The sequence below is a fragment of the Fringilla coelebs genome (genome assembly GCF_963513975.1).
Source record: "Fringilla coelebs genome assembly, chromosome: 13".
NCBI lineage: Eukaryota > Metazoa > Chordata > Aves > Passeriformes > Fringillidae > Fringilla > Fringilla coelebs.
The window spans coordinates 9,313,444-9,337,833 of record NC_140039.1 but is presented as its reverse complement, the minus strand read 5'-3'; the positions used below and the strand labels follow the sequence as shown (position 1 = coordinate 9,337,833).

The 24,390-nt window shown below is 37.7% G+C and overlaps 1 protein-coding gene across 1 annotated transcript in view; it reads right to left on the bottom strand.

The window, feature by feature from the left end:
• CACNA2D3 (calcium voltage-gated channel auxiliary subunit alpha2delta 3) overlaps positions 1 to 24,390 on the bottom strand; it is a gene marked incomplete at both ends in the record, with an annotated part of 376,309 nt that overhangs the window by 25,596 nt on the left and 326,323 nt on the right. The window contains 5 exons of the mRNA XM_084214355.1: positions 376 to 451; positions 8,837 to 8,907; positions 11,418 to 11,480; positions 14,750 to 14,794; positions 15,685 to 15,746. Of these exons, the coding sequence (XP_084070481.1) occupies positions 376 to 451; positions 8,837 to 8,907; positions 11,418 to 11,480; positions 14,750 to 14,794; positions 15,685 to 15,746 (317 nt within the window). The remainder of the gene's footprint in view (positions 1 to 375; positions 452 to 8,836; positions 8,908 to 11,417; positions 11,481 to 14,749; positions 14,795 to 15,684; positions 15,747 to 24,390) is intronic.

The window sequence follows — 24,390 nt, the reverse complement described above, 5'->3', positions numbered from 1 at the left end:
AAAAAAAGAAATCTCAAATTTTAATTTGAAATACATGTTTACATACAGAAAAGGCATATGTGATTCCAGTCCCCCAGACAAAACACAATCTATTGCCAAATTTACAAATTCCTAAGAAGGCAAATCCATACAGTGCAAAGAACTTTCTGACAGAACCTCAGAAAGGGTGGCCCAGCATTAAATTGACTGAACTCGAAAAACCAGAACCCTTTGCGTTAGTTTATAATGAACCACCCTGTGTATGCTCTGGGATAAACATGAGGAGCTGCAAGCATTCCAAATCAAAATAACAGTCTCACAATGGCCATGAGATGTTTGCAGCAATTTTCTTTGATGGTGGCATGGAAAGATGCTGGTGAGAGGTGCTGTACTTACGTCCAGTAAGCTATGGGCACTGTCGCTACTCTCTTTGTTTGTCCTACACATGGCCTGGTAGTCATAAAGAGTAATTCTACAGGGAAGAACAGAAAACTGCTTGACTAAAAGAAGAAAACACAGTGGAATAAAAATGATGATATGGAACATTCTGCTCACAAAGTGGACAGGAAAATAAAAATTGTAATAGCTGAGGGGGGGGGAAAGAGGGGATGGGATCATTAAAATACAGGTTACATGGAAGAGTGTAAGAAATGCTGTGAAAACTTTGTAAGGATTTTAGCAGACTACAGAACAAAGCAAAAGCATAACTGGGAGGAACCAGGGAAGATATGCAGAGAGTGTAACACGCAATGGCATAAACAATGTGGAGAGGAGGAGAATACACATCCAACACAATGCTTAAACAATTGGTTCTGGACTAAGATCAGCACATTGAGCCCCAGAAAGTGAAAGAGCCTATGCATTTGAGAGGCTTCTCACAACAGACCACTCAAACTTCAGTAAAAGCAGAAACGCTCTTCTACAGTCCCAGCATCTCAGTGCACAACTGCTTTGAACATGGCATTGCTTCTGAAGGAGACAGAGGTGGAATTTCAGTGCATTGACAGTACAGATATTTGAAGCAGGATGGGTTTACCTTTGCTTCTTTTCATGAAGACAAAATATTCCAGGTACCTGCTGTAATCAACTTATGCTAGAAGCCTCCTCAGATGCATAGTAAACAGGGAAATTTACTTTTGCTTGCAATCTTACTCATCATTGAAACACTTCAGAGATCTAAATGCAAAATCCAGAACTCAGAGCTAGTACATGGAATTATTGCGATTATTTCTCTAAATCTGTCTGTCCATAGAACAATCAATAAACTTTTTCCATCCACACAAACAAAGCATTTAAAATCTGTAGCAGACGTAAAGAATCTTTAACTGATAATTTGCAACAAGTGTAAATATATAGAACTCACTATTGTTATTTGGAACATTTCCATTTGACTTGTGCATCATCAGAGGGACAAGGGAACACAAGTGGACAGAGATGGTTAATAGAGGTATGAGATGGGACTAAAATGTTTTGCAATGTGTGCCTTGCTTCTAAGTGGAGAGGAAAGAAAAGCACACAAATTCAGCTAGAGAGAGGATGTCCCAGAAGCTGCCAAAACCAGGTCATGAAATGCACTCAGCATCACCATGAGGCATCCTGTACTGCATGCCATGAAACCTTGCAAGCTGTACCAATAAAATGTTGTATTCCATTGCGGCAGAGAGCATATTTTATTTTTCTGATCTAATTTTGTGACAGCAATCATCACTAAAAGCTTCTTTATTATGTCTATATTTTCTTTCTGGCTTACAGACAAAATCTCTAATGTATTGGATGTCGCAGCTTCAACTAAACATTTAGCACATGGTCATACTGCTTACATCATTGTTTTTCTCTTCTGCTGAGAAGAGCAATGCCTAGGAAGCCATTGTTGTGTGGACTGGCAGAGAGAGGCACATGGGAGACAAAACATAACTAGAGACCTAAACATGGTGTGAGTCCAACACTGACCATCCTTGGCAGCATCCCGCCCACGGCCAGATCCGCGCACCCAGATCTGCCAAGACAAACAGAGCAGTACACGGTGTAAGCTGTGCTGCCTCTGTGGCATGCAGAAATACACCACTTCCCCTAGCTTTTCCCTTCCTCCTTCCTCGTCCTTTAGCCATGCTCAGGATCCAGTCCTGGAAAGGAATTTCTAGAGCTCAGCCTTTCCAGCTTTATCCACTATTTTATTCCTTGGGATCCAAGCACGGTGGGGGTGTGTGTGCACTTGGACCAGCCAGAGATGGAGGCAAGGGATAAATGCATGGAAAAGGGCAGTTTAGAGGTGTTCATGTGCTCTGTGAAGAGTATAAAGAAATTCCATATGGATTTCCATATGGATGAAAGAGTCCCATCTTGCTTCATTTAATACCTAGCCTTAGAAGCAGAATACATTGTTTTGCCTCTATTAATTGTAAATGTTTTTTCAATATATTTATTGAGCTTGGTGACTGTTCCATGTTTGAAAGTGTAATCAATGTCTCAACTTTCAGTTTCACACAGCAGAACTTCATGGTCAATCAGTGGACTTCATTATTCTGCTAAGCCATGTTAATCAACTACTATTATATATATACTAGTAGATATATATATATATATATATATATGCACTATTATACCATTCTATACTATATATAGAATATATATACTACTATAATGTCATGTGAAAGATCTATTATAATTCGAACTTAATTTTTGATATTGATAAAAGCCTTTCCCCTCTCAGTATTTGAACTTGGATTACATTTCTTATGTAATCATTGCATTCTGATAGAGTGAATAGTTTCTTTAAATGCTCAAAGATAAAAATGTATTGAAGGACTGAAGTATGTACTCCCCAAAATAACCAGAAATATAATTAATACTGAACCCCAACATGCTAGGTTATATTTATTGTAGATTGTCTTGTTATTGCAGGGAGTATTCAGCAATCTAAGATTGCACTATGATTCAGGGAAAGAAAAACAATAAATAAATGTACTTAGAACAGTCTTCATTTAACAGGGAAAAAATTAACAAATTTTAGAGTGATGGCAGAAGGAAAGAGTTTTAATGAACAACCTCAAAATCACGTTGATCACTAGAGCACTTGGAAAGGTTTGATATCATCTATGGATGATATTGGGTTTAGTTAGATGAGTTTAGTTTGAGCAAATATATTTGAATCTTCCAGTGTGATGGTTCAGGTTCAGGAAAAATGAGAAATCAGCTAATGTATCCAGGTTTAAAAAAGGAAAAACAAAACAAAACAACAAAAGGAGCAAATGCTTTACATAATTTTCTGAAAAAAAGTCTGGAATGAGTTGTGGGTTTAAAATAATGCATTGCTGTTTCAGTAACTTTCAAAGTGGGCCGTTCAACACCTAGCTCAAAGTTTCTAAAGGTGATTCAAACAATTATAGCACAGGATGTGTGAAATATAACAGTGAAAGCATTACTGCAAAACGTTCTTAAAAAGATCTGGAAACAAATAAGAATTTTGTAACACACTTCAAAGATCAGTGCATGAAGCTGAAAACCACGTTGAAATCTGAACGCTGCAACATACTGAACCAGTTCCTGATTCTCTGTCACTATAGATGGTATTTTATGGGTTCCAAGGCATTCACTATTTCAAATCCAGTTGTTTTCTTTTTATTATAGATGGAATAGGAAAGCAAAAGCCTTCCAGCCCTATTCCTTATAAAAGGTGTGAGAGCATTTGCACTCAGAGCAGTTGCCTAAGATGCTGTAGTGTTCCTGTGCTCAGGTGTCATTTCCAGGGTGCTGTTTTACTGCTGAAGTCTTTCTGAGATTTTAGAAAACAGACTTTCTTCTCACTCAGAAAGACTTAACCCAATGTTTCAGAAGAAAGGCTTCCCTGGCACCCTTTCTGAAGTGATTGTGTCGCAGCTTTAAGTAACTGTTTGCAGCTGACCACGTTGTGTCCAACTGATCATAGTGAGGGAACACAACTTCCCAAGCCCATCTGTGTGCCCAATTCCATTCTCTGTATCACAGCACCTCCCAGGAGAGCTCTACCCTTGCTACAGAGGGCATTACTGAGACTTTCTGACACCACCACGCTGTCAACTTCCACAACTGAAGTCCACAGAGCAATTGTGCTCAGCATCAGCTATTTAGCACAACCAAAATGTGCACTGTCAGTTTATGTAACTTCAGCAGCCAAACACATCTTACTGAAAGCCCTTTTATTGTCAATTTCCTGATACACTAAATTCCACTCTCCTACTTTGCAATGTACTTACAATTGAGTATGAATCTGGTTCAAGAAAATTAAACTTCCAAGACCTACCAGCAGCACAGAATATATTGGCAGATGCACTTTCTATTGCTTTCAGCCAGGTTTTCATCACACCCATGGATTTCTACTTGGTTAGTATAAAATACCACCAATGACAATTGGGGAAGATAAAAGGTCTTCAATGCATAAAATTTCAAATGTTTTGTCAGCAGTTCAAGATGTGGTGGGTTTCAAATAATCTGTAGGAATAATAAGCTTTTTACCATGGAAATGAACATCCAGTCTAGAGGAAAAGAAAAAGTGCTTTAAAGAGCTGAACAAAGGAAGCCAATAATACAGAAGTCCTAATTATTGACCCTATGCTTTATTCAGTAGTCTGTGGAAAAGTTAGTAATGACTATAGCAAGATTGTGGTGGAAAGGTGTTCATGACTCAGACCTAAGATGTGCAGCCTGTCTGGCACTCTCACAAGGAAGGGAAGGAGGGACAGTGCTGAATGGTGTGAAAAGCAAAGCAGTTTCTACGCCTAGAGAGGCTCCTGTGGGGAGACAGCAGGACACTGTAGGAAAGCCCAGACTGTTGCTGCTCTGGCTCTCACACCTGCACTGACATTATTAGAGTCCAGAAGCTGCCAGGGTAACACTTTTCACCAAAATCAATGGAAATAATAAAACTAAATGACAGCATTTTGACAAAACAAACCTGTCATCACATATCTTTGCTTTTATAGCTCAGCTATTCCCAACTGCCAATGTTCTCAAGGAATAACATGCATAACAACTGCAAGTCAGCCTGTATTTAAAGAATATGGAATGAGAACTCATCTATGCAACAAATATGCCTGTGCTTCTCCTTAACTGTACAAACTGGTTCTGTATATGAATACACTGCATTAAAAGTAATATTTACAGAGACATAAAGTCAAACAATGCCTAAAACTCAGATTAAAGACATTAATTTTAGATATCATAGGAATTAAATATGAGCAGAAAACATACCCCACAGCAATGTGGGAGTTTCAGTGTGCAGGTACCAGATGCACTTTTAGTAAATGTTGAAATAAAAATTAAACCTTGTTGGTAATGACAATTTGTCCAATGCCAAACCCAACAACTGCAATTTGGAATGTTCCTGCAGTCTATGTCTGATCTTCTCCTAAGCATACATGTACAATGTGCCCAATTAATAGGCAGCTAAATCCATGACTGTAAAAATCCACATGAAAATAAACACACATTTTAAATGTGTCAATTTAGCACAAAAAATATTAATAATATTTTAATAAAATGCTTAAATATGAAATACTGGCCAAAATACAAAAAATATCCTTCATTTGGAGGCTGTGCTGCATCAGTGAAAACTGTGTCCTATTGTTAAGCAACTAGTTATTGCTCTCATGATTTGGATTTAAGAATTTACTGAACTACTTTCTAGGAGAAGAACAAACTTCTGAATTTCTTTTATTCTCATAACTAGGGGAAAAAACCCACTTGCTAGGTTGTGCTTATAAAGCAAATCAAGGCAGATGAAAGTCTGCCTCTTGGTGCACGTGGAGAGCACAGGTGAAGGATCTGCACTACAAGAAAAATTAGGAAACAACAGAAGCTCTGAGAGCAACAAGAACTTGATAGACTGAGCCTTAGCTCCTGGGAAAGCTGCATTTCAGGGGTGTGCCACTTCAGTCATACATCCTGACAACCTGGTCAAATGCCAATATTGACAAATACCAAAATTACAAAATTACTAAATGCCAAATACCAATGCATAGGCTCTTCTATGTAAGAGGATGCCTGGTGGAAAGAAAACTGTAAGAGGAAATGATGCTGCTTCCATATTTTTCATATAGAATTGCTTAGTTTTCCTCCTACTGGAAAAGGTGAAATGTTTGGAAGTCAAGAGATGTTTCATTTTCTCTTAGAGATTTATTATGCTTATTTCTTTAGGGATCTCATTGCTTTGATAGCCCTTAATTTTCCTGATGTTAGTGTTGGTTTTTAGATTTTCATGGTTTGAGCTGTTGAATTTTTTTCACTGTTTTTATATAAACAAAGTGCTGAGAAAAACATAAAGAAACTTTTCTAAGTTATGTGAAGCAGATACTTTTCCATAAGCACATCCTAATTTATTTAATAATACATTTAAATCATATTTAAATTATTTAACTGCGTGCAATACTTAAGGTATAAGATAAACATAATTTTGCTAAATGAAATCATAGAGCATGTCACGTTGCTGTGCAGGCACTGATATAGTTTTTCTCCCTAATTATAAACCCCATAAACTAAGAAAATATACATACATACATATGCACACATTATTCAAAAGAAGTACTGAGTTTAAAGAAATTGAGGAGGGAAGGAGGTATTTAAGCTCACTTTAAAAAATAAACAGCGAACATAAAAATTGAATTTCATCCTGCTGCAGGTTGAAAAGAAATACAGCCAGCAGCAAACAACCCCCTTTTGTTTAGCACTTCCATCTCAATCCTACAAAGCACTTCTATATCACTCCAAATCTGCAGTAGTGGGGAGAGCAGACAAAGAGTTATTTCATTGCCTTTGTGGGTGCAGAGCCTGGAGGCTGGCAGGACTCACCAGGTGGGAGCACACACTGGCACTGCCTCTCGGATCTCTGCACTGGGGCTGACACCAACTCCTCTGCAGGGCACATCAGGCTCCACAGAACCTTCTAGACTCACCCCAAAGGGAGCACAACCACCCCAAGCAGGGCAGGGTTATAAAATTCACCTGCTGCACTGCACATGCCGTGTAAGAAGCAAATTGCAGGGAAGGATGGCTCTGGGCATTTTCAGAAGGAACTGCAATGACAGAGCTCTCTCTATCTCTGCTCTGCCCCCATGGTAAGAGCAGCAATGACAATATAATGTGTGTAAGGCCCACTTGGTGCTCTCAGGGAAATGCCACTGCTGACAGATCTTGCCACTGAACCAAGCATCATTTTTATTTTCCTCCTATCTCATATAAATAAATGTTGGAAAACCAAAACACAATCCCCACCCAGAAAAATTAGTAATCTTACAAATATTGTAAATGCATCTATTTCTCATGAGAACCAGCAAAGATTTCTTCTTCATATTATTGGAATAATTTATTTAAAGGCCTCATCTAACACAGATCAAAGACAGTTTGTTGGAGTTGTTTTTTTTTTTGCTGCTATCTGCTGTAGGGGAAGTTGCTCACCTGCAATAACTCCACTTTGATTCTGTCCCATCTTTAACTGATTTGCAATGGTCAGTTTATCATGGTTGAATAATTGGCTTCTTGTGTTTACATTTTCCTTAGTATGCAGCTCAGTTGCACTGACCTTATGCCTTCATTATCTCTAATAATGAAGTCCCAACCAATGATCCAGCCCAAAGATCCACTCACTGAATTTTAAAAGGAACTCTCAAGCTATGCCTGTTTTCTCAATGGTGGCACCCATCACTGAGTAGATGCTCTGTTTGAAATGCTTTATTGGGCAGGACTAAACAAACTGGGACAAGTTAAAGCATTTTCCCTTGGTTTTGACTGTATTTTGTCCTTTGCACTAAATAAAATGCTTCATCTCTTGTCCAAACAGATCCTTTCATTGCCAAATCCAGCCTATAAACGCTGGTATTGATTCACTTCCTTCTACAGCACACGTTAAATATGTAGTGCTAAATGCAAAAAAGTCACCACCCTTGGAAAACCAGGACTGGGGATGATTCCATGAGCGTCAGATGCTCACATTTCAGGTCAGTCATTTACTGGGAGTGGTACTCAGCTGCCCTGCTCAGACACAGCTTAAGGGAGCTGATTTACCAAGCAAGCCCACAAACCAGAGAGAGATTCAGAGAGGCTCTGTACACACCCTCACAGGTAGTGACTAAGTAATGGATGGTAGCAGTGATATGTCTTTTTATTCATACTAGAATTGCACAGGAGAATAAAAAGCAAAAGTATAAAAGGAGTTTTCTTCTGCTGAAGAGGACAAAGGGGTACAGAACAACTCTGACCACATGAACAATTCCTAGACCTTTTAAAAGCCATGAAGACTCCAGTGGTGAGTTACAGGTTAAAGGGAAATTTTATTCTTAATTCCTCAGAGTGCATAATTTATTTCAAAGGACAACACATGAAATCACTGTTAGTTTTAAATGTCATCATGATAGTGAGACCAGGTCAATAGTGACAACGTTCAAAGGTAAGTTAGCATGTGAATGGAGATGGATTGCTGGGAGAACACATTTTCCCTTCAACAGCAGGGCTTGTTGCACTGTCTAGCTTGAGCAATCTCCAACATTTTACAGGTCAAAATGATAATGTGGCATAAATGTTTTGCTTTAGAGCTGTTTAAAACTGCTCAGTAGTGGATATGGCCCAATCTCTTCTCCACCTGAGCCCAGTGGGAAAACGACACAGTTTTAGCATTGTAGTCAAATAAACCACTGTTTAATAAGAAACTCACTGTAGGCTGACTCCAATACTCTCAATATTTGATGTGTGTGGAATCAAATTACACTCAGGTTGTACAGAAAAGATACAGAGATGAGAATCCAGCCACACTGCCACTCTTGGCTTTCTTCTACATGACTTTGATTTTTTTGCTAGAACATTTTTTAAGAGATAAAATGTTCATTCTTACCTCTTAAAAGAGCCCATTGTTAGTAACTTGTTCATCACAGCCCCTTCAACCTCCCCAAAAAAGTAACCAGTCTGTAAGAGGAAAATGTAAGGAATTACCAAAAGCATAGATAAATGCAAAACAAAACTGGCTGCAGTTTGAACTGGCATATTCCAGGATCTGGCAAGAGTGGCTTTGACTGCTATATAGAGATGTTTTCAGGACTGCTGCTACATAAAACCTGAAGAGGACTTCCCAGTCAGGGCAAATTGTTGGGATTATATTATTACCCCTGAGCAGATGTGAGAGCTTAAACAATATATGGAGGTACATTATATAACATCCAATATCAAAAAATAAAAGCCTTCCAAACCTAAAGCTTGTAAAGAAAACACACTAATCTGATCACAAACTCTTGTGATTAAAATGTTACTCAAAAAAGATATAAATAGGTTGTGAGAGGATTTCATAAACAGTCATTAAAAAACATTGTTTATAATTCCTGTATGACCTGTTTAAGGAGCTGGAACAGCACATTTCATCAATCCTATAAATTTTAACTCCATTCAGAGTCATTTCATACTTAAAACCACTCAGCTTGATGAATTACTCATTTTGTCCCTATTCAGTACTTGTGGACTAATAAAAATAAATCTCTGTTGAGAAAACAAACATTGCTGTTATAAATTTGGTCAGCAAGATGGAAGTGACTCCGTCATCTGCAGCCATTCATGTGACAGTGGAAAATCTTGCAAGTACAGCACTTTCCTACCTTGGGAAGACCTGTTTTATTTTAGAGCCTCAGCTCCCAGGAGGATTGGATATTTCTCTTCATTGTTTAAAGGGAGAAATCCCACAATTTATGAGGGGGAAAGGGCACTACACTCTCAAATTGCATGGATTCCATAGGTTTTGTATGAACTAAACCCCAATTCCATTACAAGGAACTTAGCTGACCTCAAGTATGCACCTGGGAGTTTGCAGGCAGAAAAGTTACAGCCCTAGCTAAAAAAAGGCATTCCTCCACCTAAAAGGCAAGTATTGCCTTTTTTTTTCCTTCCTTTCCTCAGGGGAACCTTGGAACATTTTCCAAAACATATGGGTATGTAAAGTCTCCTAGAAACACAAGGAACATGACTAAAAATACCAGTTTCAATAGCCCTGGCTGACTGATGAAGAAAGATTACCCTAACGATTGGAGAGGCAGGCAACGTCAAGAAACTCCAAACCATAAATGCCTCATATAACCTTAGATAGCAGTGAACCTGATTTGTCAAGCTGTGCACCAGTCTTATGAAGACATTTCAGTGACAGCTCTCTCCACAAAAGCTCCCTTTGTAAATGCCAGCTCTCCCCCAAGCAGTTACACTCAGGTTATCATTTTTTTAATACATCAGGATTTAGTTGCAATTCAGAAGAATTACTCTGCCCCACAAACCTGGTTCTTGGAGCAGTTCAGGTCATGTTTGGAAAGCTGATAGATAGAAAAACAGTGCTGAAGCAACCCCAGGAATTGGTAAGGCATCATCCCCCTTCTCTATCCACAGCAGCTTCTATACACACTATATATAAAATAGACATACACTAATGTAATCTTACCATAAATTTACATAAACATAGAGACTTCTCTGCTGCCCCTCTTTGACTTGGATACATTTAGCTAAAAAACCAGGTCAGAATACATTTCCAGCCTACTTCTTGTGCAACAGTTGTCCAAACTATTCACAGGAATAGAAATGGCTTTTATCAGGTGAGTACCAAAAGAAACATCTCTTCCTAATCATCATTGGCCATGGCCAGCTCTGAGCGCGCCAGTCACTGGCACAAGTCACAGCTGTGCATCTGTAAATAGTAACAACTAAAGGGGAAATAGAGACACAGGTTTTCAGTGTATCAAGACCATTCCATAATGAGTGTATTTCTTAGGTCATGCTCATCATAACAAACTTAATTCAGCTGAGGGCTGAGCAGGAGTGTGGCCATTCCTATTCACAGTCCCAACACATAATTCAACTTCAGACAGTTCTGGCATGACTGGGGCACCATCCCAGCAGTTTTCAGGCAAAAGTTAATGAGAATGGTGATGGTTCCTTCATACGGTTTGCGGGATTGAGGAAAACATTCTATGATTCTGTGATAATCATATTTCTTGTCCTCTCCATTGTGATGCTGAGTGCTTAATTTTAATCCTTCAATGACTGTAATCCCCTTCAGAAAACAAACTCCTCAGCCAACAGCTCTGTAAAATCTCATTATCTTAAGTTTGAATGTAAAAGCTCTGTGTCCTCCCCTTCCCAACCTTTCCATGTGACAAAAATGGCACAGGGATTTTTTTCTTGGAGTAAAAGCCTCTTACAAAGACAGACACTTCTGCAGCGAGAAAGGTTTTTAAAGAGAGCATTTATGAGTTTAAGAACAGACCCTGCTCCAATGGGAGAAAGAAACTGAGCTCCAGTGAGAATAAAGCTTACATTCTTTGTAGAAGGAATTCTTTTTTACATTGCTAATTCCTTACCATTTTCAGATCATGGCCTATTTTTTAAAAAAGCAATTTTAGATTAATATCTTACATGAGAAGACTCAAGAAAAATCTTACACTTACCTGTTGATAGTCTTCAGATACTAAAATAAATCCATTGTTATCTATTAGGTAACAGTTGATTGTCTGAAAAATAATAAAATACTATTTTAATTTTTGATTTTAGGACACATCAATAAGTTAATTATATACTTTATTTCTAAGTCAATTCTAAATGGCTAAAACATTCAGGTTTTTATAAGGTTTTACATAAATTCAAAATGAGTGTAGTCTTGGTTATGGGATATTATCCAATTTAGTTTGTATGCTTTTTTCATGCAAAACTAAACAAAGATGTGTACAGAATGGGAGGATATAATATAATTACAAACAAACATAAAAACCAAAAATTTGTGGTTTCATAATCCCTTCTTAAAAGTTTTCCTTATAGCAAAGTTTGCAAAGGCACAGAACTTTAGTGTTCCTGATGGCTTCTCCTGTATTTGGAGAAAAACATCAGCACAATGTCATTACCCTAACGATGTATTAATGAAAACACAGTGTCAGCCTGCAGAACCAACAGGGGACCAGGCAGTATTTTTTAATTTGTTCATTGGGGGATGGGACCAGAAACTTCTGTAAAAGAGGCCCCACAGGTCTCCTAAAGCTTTTCAAATTGTATTTTTAATTGGGAACGGGGTTTAGAGGCAGGACTGTTAGCTTTTGGTAGGTCAGACGTCTGAACTGTATAAAACAAGGTAAAGCCAAATAAGAGCTTCCCTCCACACACACACATGCACCATTTTAACCTCACAGAATTACTTGCTACAGGCAAAGTTTTAATTACTGCACTTCAGAGTTTAAACATGAGGTTTAACTCAAACCCTGAAACCTTGATATAACTCAGTTTCTCCTCAGGATTGCCAAATAACTATCTCAGTGTTAAATCTTTATTGTTTTTCTATTGTTGGTCTAAATCAGCAACATTTTTATCTTTGCTTATTGAAATTTCCATGACATTTGTATAAAATAAGCAGAATGGCTTTCAATACAGGAATCCTCCTGGCTTTGTTTGTGATTCAAAACCTTCCCTGCAGCGAATGGGCAGTACAGAAATATGACAAAATAGGCTTTCTGCTACACTCTGCACATCCAGCAAGATCACTGTGCTGTTTCAGGGAGGAAAGCAGCCCCATGCAGTTGTGGATGTGAAAAGGCAGTCTGATGTTTCCAGAGATGCTCAGATGTGCCTGATTCTCATTCTGGCCACACATTAGTACTGTCCCGTGGGGCCAAAGAGGAGAAACTTGCAGAAATGCTAGCTTGAAGTGGAGGTTTTAAAAAAACCTGAAGCTGAAATCAGGCAAAAGTTGAGAATGAACATCATTCCCTAATGCAAATGCAGGATATTCATTCTAAAGGAGGACCCAAGCTACAGGCAAGCCCAGTGACAGAAAACCTGTCAGAAAGGAAGTTGAAACAACTCATTGTCAACCTTTGATCTGCTAGAAAGCCCAAAGCAAATGCAATGTGAAGAGCTGATGGTGCTGGCCAGGAACTGAGCAGAGCTGATGCACTCTGAAGAGGCAGCTCCTCAAGCCCAGTGGTATGTGAGGGATGGAATTTCAGATTCAGGCTCTAACTGCACAGCTCTGCTCTCCCCAAAGCCAACCTGAACCTCCCACTGACTGCACCAGGAGAGGAGCTAAGTCAACACTGAGATCTTTTGAGGATACATATTTGCAGTCTTCATGCATGAAAGATTAATCTAAAGATACTGCTTTAGAAACAATATTTCTCAGTAGTATAGAAAATAAATAAAACAAGTCATGCTGGACAAGAAAAAGTGTAGGCTTAATTTCATAGTTTATGGCTTTTGTGCTGTTGGGAAAAGATTGGCTCAATTCAAGAATTAGTGGCCATGTCTCAAATCTCTAAGATCTGGTTATTCACTAGCACAGTTCAGAACTATAAAATATACAAATTTTTTAGCACTGTTATTGGAAACAGGCATAATGCAATACATGGAATCTATGTATTTTTTGTGGAATGGGAAGATAAGAAGGTTTCTATTTCAATCCATTTTAGAAATATTAACTAGAAAAAAAAAATTCATTCAGAACCATTCATTCACCACTTACCAGCAAGATAAATAACTTTCAGTATTACTACAGTGTTAAAGAAACAGCTTGTAATTTAACTTTAGCATGGACAAAGGGCAGCAGAATGCATTTACTCATTACTAGCAAATCTCAGATTTCTGATACAAGTTTTATGCTTGGGATAATAGCATTTGCATAGACTACAGCTCCATGAAAGAGCTCTAATTCACAATGTTTCACAGGTATTGGAAGTGAACTATGCTCAGCTTTGCCCAAAGGTTCAAGTTCAGTGAATTTCAGATTTCAAGGGAACGTTCCATAGGTGGAGAGTCCCTGAGCTTGTAAAACTGCAGGCATGAAGTCCAGAATAAACACAGCAAGAATGTTAACTGAGGTCTGAGAACACATCTGAACTACAGAAACTTTGATGCAGTTCAAGTCCTCTATGTGTTTTTCACAGCTCCAGTATACAATAACAGTAGTGGAATGTAACGTGGGCTAAGAAACCAAAAATGAAATAGAAAGAAAACAGAACATGCAAATAAAATGTGAGGCATCAGGAAAACAAGAATAAATGAGCAAATTGAAAGCTCTCATGAAAAAAAAAAAAGTATTTTTAATTAATGGGTTGTCTCTATTTTAGGATCAAAGGTATCACACACCCATCACTTGATTCCCTTTATTTTTAATTATACTTACAATTATCATGTTATTATTAACAATCATTAATATTTATTGACTATTGTGCCATTCAATTTGCATTAATGTCTTCATGTTTACTTTTAAATGCTTTAATTTATACTGGAAATGTTCAGCAGATATTGCCATTGAGAGAAGCTGTGAAAGTCAACAGACTCACCAGAGGAGCTGTGATATTTGTTTGAGTCCTATCAACAGTGTGTTTTGTCATTAAGAAAAAGTCTGGAATCTCTAAATCAGCAATGTCCACACTATTCCTAAATTTCTACATGTATGGCTCCTGCTGGTGTCCAGCTGAAGACTTTAAACTGCTAGTGGCTTTTTTTTTTCATCAACAATAAAGTGATAAACAAATGCCTTAGCACTGGTTCAAATTATTTCCCAAACTGGAGTCACAAAGCAGAAATTATTGCAACACATATTTGAGGTACTGGAGTCAACCTTGTAATTCAGTGGGTACCTGAAACAGGCATAAAAAAAGTCTCACTATCCAAACAGTGTAATATTTACAAGGTGATAAAGACCATAATGTACAATGAGATGTTCAAATTAAATTCATCAACTGTATCTTCTACTGCAGTAGAGATAGACAATGGAAAAGAAATAAATACTTACTTCATCATCACAACTTATAGCACATCTGCCATCGAGAGATGCACACTAAAGATTAAAAAAAAAATCAAGAAAGTATTTTCAATTATCTCCTTGATGATTACAAAATAAAACTTTATAGAAATTCATATGAGCAAATTTTTAAAGGAGTTGATATTGATTACATCTTTATCTAAATTAATTCTAAAAATTACTAGTAAACTTTTGAATTGTTCACCAAATGTGTTGTGTTCCTCTCTGCAGAGAAAGGGTTCATTCACACTGTAACAATTTCAGCTGCTTTAAACACCAGAATCTCCTCCATACTCAATTTTTGAAGCCATTCATAGATGAAAGAAGATTCTCCAGCAGGGGTTGGGTCAGGGTTTATTTTCTGTAACAGCACAGTTCCAATCGATTCTCAAACCAGGGATGGCATCTCCTAATCCTCAGAAAGTACCTGATTATCCTCTTCAGTGAGTACAAATTCTATCCTTGAAGGGTTTAGGTCAAGTTTATTGAGCACTGTGAGTGCCAACCGTGATTCAGCGCTGTAGTTTTGTTAATTAACCTGTGTGATCTTACAGTTACTCAGTGCTAGAGAGAAAACCTAGGTGAGAAGCCATGATTCTGCTATCACTAGAAACAAATTCCACACTTCTCTTCACTGTTTACACTTTCTCTAAGGGAGAAAAACCATGTGCCAAGAAAGTAATTCCTTATGCACGGGGGCCAAAAATTAATAAACTTTCAACTTGCTTCCAAAAATCAAGCAACTGCTCTTTCATCACTGAATTCTCCTTTTCTGTATCCAAATTTAAAAGCAGAACAAACCTTCAAATTGTTTCTTTAGAATATTTTGCTTCTGACAAGATCCTCACTTCCACAGTTAAAAAACTGTTGTGGATTCAAGGACAAAAAAACCTTCAAGGACAAAAAACCTTCAATTGAAAATATACCTGTCTGCTTGCAGTCCAAAATTTCCGCTGGAAAAATTCAAGTTTCATCTGGATACCTACAGCTGGGAAATAAAAAATAAATAAATAAAACCAAAATTATTCTTTAAAATTAGTCAGAAAGAAAAGATTTCATTCTGAAAAGAGAAAGTTAAACCCTGAAATAAAAACCACAACTAATAAAATGGAAGAGACCACACAGTCATATTTCAAACCATTTAAACAGAAAGATGCTTGCATAGCGTGAAGAATACACATGGCAAACAAAAAAAAATAACCATTCAAATTGCATGTCTCCATAGTTAATATCAAGGAACCAGAAGCTGAACATATTTATGTTCACACCAATTTCATTTATATTTCACTGGTACCAATATAACAGCTGTAGGGAACCCACACAATGTGTTTTCTACTGAAACCCATGAAGAATTTCTGGGACAACATTAAAATGCTGGTTGATACTTCAAGTGATGATTTGTTTTGAGGTAATTTAACCCATAAATTATCAGTGGAACACAAGAAGCATTAAATCTGTATTTGAGAAATGGAAGTTAAGAGTAATATGTGTAATTCTGTAAAAGGGAAGTATCTGACAAATTTTACTGGCTATCAACTTTTTTAAAAATTATATTAATGATAATAGATTGCAATTTTTAAAAATCATTATTCAAGATACTACTGGTTTAAATTATATGTTTCTCATAATCTCAGGTGGAATTTTGTTTTTCCAAGTATCAGTGGACCTTACTTCCAGCCTAATCTGATGTTCCTATCACTGTTTCTATTGGAGAGCAATATAAAGCCCTGAGGTGTGCAGAATCTCCAAAAGCACTGGATTCTTCTTTTTTCACTTGCCTAAACTGAGAGAATTCAAAAAAGCTTTAAAAGTCTGAAGATCTAACTCCTAGAAAATTCATGTTTTTTTAAAAACAAAGCTTCAAAAATAAAGTTATTTTGGAAAACAGAATGAAATATCATTTATTCATTCCTCCCCTAGGGCCTACAGCAGGAATAGTTTAAAAACACATTTACATTTAGATTATTGGTACTTGCTTTTGCAAATGCACACACACTGATGTCATGCACATATTTGATTTTGTGTTAGCAGGTATGTGCAATGAAATCTGTAATGGACTAATACAATGGGATGTGAAATTACATAAGGAATTTTCTTATGAGAGCTGGTTATAAATATTTTTCTGCTATCTGTAACCCACTGATGGCTTTCAGAGAGCAAGTGGAGGAATCCAGTTCTCCTTTTGAATAAACACCAGAGGAGACTCTCCAGCTACATTTTATTATCTAGGAATTAATATTATGGTCCATGAGAAGATGCTCTCTGACAGCCAAGCAGCACATTTGCTTCATCTACTGCTGGCCTTTGGGTTAATTCCTAGCACATTCTACCTGTTTTTTTCTCAAATGCAGGCAAAAAAAAACCACACACACACAAACACACTTTTAGGAGCTTTCCCCAAGGCAATCACATCACTTCTGGGTGCTGTGTCAGCATGGGAAGGGTCAATCTCGTGTGCTTGTACAGAGCTGTGTGCACTGCGCTCAGATATTGCTCATTTAAGGTCCTGATAAGCTCAGCCCTTTGGAGTTCACTCTGCTGGAGATACCAGCACCCAGAAAACTGCTGCTGTGAAAAGGGCTAATGAAAGGTAATGGAAGTGTAATAAACATTAATTAAAGAGGTAAAACTCCTGTTCTCCCCTAATGAAATTATATGTATATACAAATTTGAGCAGGATTTTGGACTCAAGCACAGGAGATCCCTCCCACTCTGAATTATCTTATGATTCTGATTTAAGCGTAAATGTTTTATAGAAAAGGGACAATTTTACAGCTCAGAACCTTCCTTACAACGTGCATGGAAAGTTTTCTGTGTACTGTACAAAACCTACCACACCACAGAATCTTAAACAGTAACAAGAGAATTACAGCAAAGCTCATCTGTGAAAGTGAAACACACGTTTCACTGAGTCACAATGGAATGCTGCAGCAGAACAACAACTGAAATGCTGGGATTCATTTCTGTGAAATGCAGAGCATCCCTCTCCATGAGGATGACAAGGGGCAGCTGCAGGTTTGGTTTCATAGCAGCAACTCAAAGATTTTGATGCTTTCTTGGACAGACTGTGAGGGAAAATAAAAGAGAGAGAGAAATATTGGGGTTGCTCCACTTGACCAGATTCCACAATTTCAGCAGTAGGGTAATTTGTGTCAAGGTAACACAACATTACAACAGCAACATTTTAAGATATTCCCCTTGTGAAGCAATTCCTCAATTCGTTTTGAAATCCTTTGGCTTGGTATTAAATAATGAATACTACATGATGTCAAGTACATGATGGCTGGACTTGAGTTACAGCTGGGTGTGATGATCCAAAGGGTATTTTCCCATTTAATGATTCTGTGATCTCTACCTGTGCTTGCAGGGAAGGAGGAGAGAACAGCTCTCACAAACATGGCATGGTGAAAGCAGAATTAAGCAGGTTTTTTGAGAGGTCTGTCTTAATATGAGATTTTAATCTCACAGTTTTGTCTTATTTACACATCGCTCCCTGTGCAATTCCACACAGGAACTTCCCCATCACAGCTTCTAAATATTCTATATCCTACATAATATATAATAAATGAAAATTACTAATAGTTCTAAAAATTCAGCTAAAAATTATTTGAATGCCTCCAGATTTGAAAGAATTAACAGTGTTAAGGTATAGGAAAATTATTTTCTCTTCAACCCCTCATGTGATACTAAACCACTTCTGCAGGCTTTTCCCTCCTGAGCTTTTCAAGAACTTTGTGACTAGAAGATGACATTTTTTTTGTCTGGTCATTTAATGCCATTAGAGCTATTCAAATATACTTCAAAAGGTTTTTGAGCCATTGTATTCTCCTGAGCAATGCCTAATCCTTCAGCACTTGAGAACTTCTGAACAAAATATCTGTGCTCCAAACCACCATTAAATCTGTGTTTTACAAACTGCCTACATGGAGGGGGGAAGGAAACAGGAAAACTTCAAAATTATATCTCCCATGTCTCTCATTCCTAGTTTAGCCTTCTGGATGTAACAGCTACCACAGAGATTTAGATTAAAAAGCTGAAATAGCACTGAAATTTTTCTAAATCTTGTTTGGGAAGGTACCCAGAAACTGCCACAAATAACAAAAACTCTAACTGACTTTTGTGTGGATCATACACTTCCAAGCATAAAATATTCTTCCACATTTTCAGGCTTGGTTCAACCAAAATGGCCAAAGGATAAAAGTTGTTCAGCCAGGAAAAAAGGAGTTCTGTGTTCACTGCTGCCTTTTCTCCAATATCACAGAGGAGGGTGGGCTGGAGCTGAGGGCAGGCAGGATAACAATTGATGGGAGCTGAGAGAGGGATGTTTTGTGTTATGTAGCACAAAATGTATAATCTCAAACAAATATTGCAAATCCAATCTTTTGTTTTAGTAACATTAACGAATTTACTTAGGTGATGCAAATAAAACCCTTTAATTCTGCCTACAGAAAACAGTTATTTAACTCCCTGAGACTTCTTCTCTCTGGTTAATATAGTGGCTGCTACTTTTGCAGTGCAGACCCTATGAAATAACAGACGGTTGAGAAGGACAAAGTTAAATTCTTGGCTCAGTGATAATTATTGTTAAATAAGTAATTTCCTTGTGCATTGATTCCATGGCTGAAGGTAATATTTCACTCTCTCAGTGGGTTGCTTTCAGGATGGAAGTACTGGGAAGGGCTCAAATGCTGCATGGCTCAAGGCTGCTTAGGATCAAGGCAAACATGAAGCAAAACAAATAACTACTGAGAACACATCAGGATTGCTTGTGTTCCTTTCAATCTCTGTGGTTAAGCAAATAGACAGGAAGATAAGGAAATCCTTCCTTAGCAAATTACTTCTGTGCAAAGAATTAGAATCCTTCTTAGGTTCTAAGGAAAAAGAACAATTTCCTACTCAAAATACGAGAGGAAAATAGATTAGACTGATTTATTTCAGGCAAGAGAGGAGCTGAGTCTCCCTACAAACCTGACAAATGGATTCCAAATACATGATTATAGGAAAAAGTAGCAAAAGCTAAAGGGATTTCCATTCTCTGAAATAACTGTACACTATAACACTGCATATAAGCACTAGATCAGCAAGGTTACAAAAATATCTTAAGGTCTCCATTCCTTTTCCCACGGAATACAGTAGAGATTAAGACTCTCTCTCATACATAAAAGATGCCTAAAATCATAAGGACGTTTTGGCCTCCTATTACTGATGGAATTATCTTAAATGATGTTTTACTTGGCTTCAAAATAAGAAATGTTGGACACAGACTTGTAGCAGGATTATTTTTCAATCTGTATCACCTCTGTGTATTGAGCTTAGACTATTTAAAATGATCTTCTTTCTCCGTTGTAGTATTAACTCTGATTATCATCTTTTAAAATATCTAATAACTACATGTGAAATATTCCAGAACACACTTAAATACTTTTTAAAAGTTGATTTCCCTTCTATTTATACTCTAAATCTCTTTCAGTTAAAAATCCATCTTCAGCATTTAGCTCAGGCAAGGAAGGAGACACTGACTCTACAGCCCAGAGTGAGCACTGAGAGAAATAAACACCAGAACTGTCAAGAACAGCCAATACAGATTAACAGAAGATTCCCACCTATCACTAAAGATGATAAAAACCTTGTAAGACATAGGTGTTTAACATAGAATAGTTAAACATAAAATCTAGATATTTTTCTCCCCTCAGTTTCAGGAAGTCTTAGCTAACAAATTAGAGGTATTCCAGCAAGACCTCTCTATCTACAACATAGTTATGTAGACATTATTATAGACAATAATAAAGTTATGGAATCAGTAACATAGGTATGCTTCAGTATCACCCAACACAGCTGCACTCTCAGGGGCAGTCATTCCTTGTCATATGCAGGATATATAAAAATGGGAACAAGCATTTGTGAATTGGGCACTTCTCAGACTGCTTCTGGCCCCAGACTCAGTTTACTTGCAGAGTAAAATGCAGTCTCACCTTTCCAAACTCCACACTCCACTCAGCTTCCCTCTCAGTGATCTTTCCCCTTTCATCTACACTTTTATCTGCTCGTTGTTTTCAGTTCCTCTTTTCAAAGAGAAGATCTTCAAAATTATATTATAACATGAAAAATGTATTAGTTTTATTACCTGGAATGACTGACTCTGATGTAAACACCCCAAAAACAACAACAACAAAACAGCTAACAGTTTAAGTCTGGCTATTTTTTAATTTACTGAAAATACAATTTTATGCCTGAAAGCATCAGGCAGTCTCAGTCCTGGGTGGTGACACCAGCCATCCTCATAGTGAGCTGTTATGGGTAGCCAAAAAAAAGACCCAAATTGACAAAAAATGGGCTGAACTATTTAGCAGTTATACACTTTCTTCTGTTTTTCTTATGATAAAGCATGGTTCCTATCTCAGCAAAAATAAGGTATCTGTTAGGCATTTGGATAAGAAGTTATTTTCAGAAATTGCTCTTTGCAATGTGTTGTGGTTTTATAATAGTTTATTAATTAACTCAGGAACAATTTCTAATGTTTCTACAACTTTCTCTGTTGTTGCTCGACATAGAACCTTCTTGTTTACTCCACAATATGTCCATTGCATGTTTAAATACTCTAAAATTATTTTAATACTTTACAAATATTTTATTATTAAATCCTTTGAAATCCACGTAGATGTGCACCTACCTTTTCCATCCCAGTTTGAGCTACAGAGCCTGATATAGTGTCGAACACAAAATATCTCAAAGTGCAAACTATCACCTAGTTTTGGATTCTAAACAATTAGCTGGGGAAAAAAGATTGTATTATTTATGGTATCTTACCTTTATCTTTTTGTCATCAAGTAAGTGGAATGACTGAGAGACATTTTTAAGTCCTATTTAATTAATGGTGTTTTTATGTAAGACTTTTGGCCACACAAGATTTAGCAACACAAAGACTCCTTCTTTCATCAGAGCTATTGTGATGCAGGATGTAAATGAGTGAATTCTCCTTAAATGTGAGAACTTTTAAGTTTTCTTTACTCAGGAACCTCAAGCCTGCTGCTTTCTTCCAGAAGATTTTGAGAACTAGTGGTGGAAGATGATGTGTGCATGGAGAAAGCAAGCCAGAGGGAAGGGAGTAGGAAATGGTTTTTCCTGGAGGCCGAGCTGAAGCAGAAGGGGAGGGGATGCTGGGAAGCTGCTGGGAGGCCAAGCTGAAAGGGGAGCAGGATGATGATTGCTGGGAGGCCGAAGTTCATCCAAACTCAAAGCACCAGGGAAAGCTGAAGGGCTTGGTTTGCAGCCAAGCCCTGACAAACTGAACTGTGGAGGGCAGTCTGTGAACATCATCAAAAACCAGACTCCCTCTGACTCCCTGACACACATCTTCCTTCTGCAGGTTAATGAAGCAGCAGCAGGAGCAAGGAGGAAACTCAAAAAGGATATAAATTGAGTGTAAACATAAAAAAATATAGACACTGGCGACTGGAAGTCCATTGCCTTTTCAGGAATCTTCAGAGGGGATGTTGGAGGGAAACAGGTTATCTGTAAATTAGCATTGAGACAATCATCCTGTATCCCAGACTTTACAGGAGAGTAGCTGATGTTCTGCCAACACTGGGACAAAGGTTCCCACAGAATTCTGCTCACTTACCCCAGGATCAGCTTCGTGTACCAGGAGCAAAGCTCAAGGGAGGTACTTGAGAATCCATCTGTAGCTTTTTACAAAAACCAAAAAACCCTGAAACAAACCTCTCATAAGGCTGGAGGAAGGTAACCCTTGGGCATGCAAATTTACACTTAGTGCACTTTGCCACCAGGGAGGTGCCTTGCTCCTGAGGAATGCAAGGAGTTCAGTGACTGCATCAAGGAAAGGCTTAAGTGGCCCAGTGTGAAAAAGGTGAGGCAGGGCACAGCTCAGCCCTGCCTGGTGTCTGGAGAATCCTCCCTGTGACTTTTAGAAAATACCTGACACCTACTGACACGTTGCTCATTGCATTATCAAAAGAAAAATAGAAAGGAAGCCAAAAAAAAAAAAAAAAAAAAAAAGAAAGCTGAGTAGTACTACTTTTAGCCTCAGGAAGTTTCAGCAGCCTGCAGAAACAAGGCAAGAATCATCACAGAGGAAACTCTGCTGGTGGCAGAGCTTTTATTAATTCCTATGAGCCTTCAACTTTCTTCCAGCATCTCCTAGCACAGCCACAGCTCGGACAAATAATTCTGAATTCCAACGGTATAGGAAGCATGTGAAGATTGAAATCTGACCACAGTAATGCTAAAATAATGAAGCAGTAAGAGTATTTTTATAACTCCCTAACCATTTTTTAGTTTTATAGGGTTTTCTTGCTATTTGAGTACTACCCATGACTGAAACAAAAAATAGGAACAGTATGGATTTGTAAGCACTTTTATAAATCTTAAGGGAAGACCCAGGACTTGTCAAGTTCTCAGAAAAAGCTCTACTTCTCACAGCTGAGGTCCTACTTCAGAGCAGCACAGCCAGGTTACCTTTCCATCTCAGCTAAAAGGCTGTGGTTTCAAGCTGGCAATTAAGGAAGCCTAAGAGGCTCAAAGTCCAGACAAAGAGCCAGAAATTGGGATATTTATCTGAATACCCTGTGACTAGGCTCTCTCAGGATATATAAGACTTTCTGCTTCCACTTGTGACTTAAACACAACACATTCAAGCCTTGATCATATTTTATTTGCAGATTGGATTCTGGCTACTACCTAAGCAGGTTAACAAAAAAAAAAAAAATTTAAAAAAAAAAATCTGTTTCTACATTTCTCAGCATTGTGAGAAGGCTGATCTCAGACATGGGCAAAGCTTCTATCATAATTTCCAAAGTGGTTTACCCCTCCCAAACTGCAATCCTGTCATAGCAGAATGGGTACAAGTTGTCTTGCTGCTAGACACAGAATACTTTGGAGACACTGAAGATAAATATTATGGCACCAACAGCAAAGTGAATTCATGAGTTCTCTGTCCTGTCCTCTCCTCCAGGGGGAGGGATCTGACCAAATCCAACATTCCCTGCCTACAAAACACACTGAGCACCAACCACTCCCTGTCTGCTGCTGTCACCAGGGGATTTGTGCCCATACAAGTCTATGAACATATGGAATCTCCTTAGTCAAACCAGGTCTGGGACACTGAATGAGCAAACACTGACATTTTATCAAACCACATCATTTGGAAATAAGTCTTGGATCTCTTATTTACTGAGTCATAACAACAAAAATAGTGATAATCTCTACAAACTGTTTGTGCTATACTGTGATTAGCAAATTACTTTGAATAGCTGAAAATATGAGTCATGTTACTTGAAGTCAAATAACACATCAGAAGGACCCCATAATGAATAAAAATCTCCAGCCTTTCAACACCACATCTACTGGGTGATTCATAAATCAAATGTTTACTGTAATGCTCCAGAATGGTTCTAATGTTTTTATTTTTCGAAGATCACTACTTTAACCATGTTTCTGCTGTTTAATCACACGGTGATAATCTACAGTTTTAGAAAAGGACAAAAAAATTTATGTATCTCAAAGACTAAATGCACATACGTGCATTTTATGTGTTTGAAATTGAGTAGTACCATTGTGTTCTGCTGTTGCAAGTTCAAAGAAAATAACACTGGTGGATTTGCAACCTGATTTAC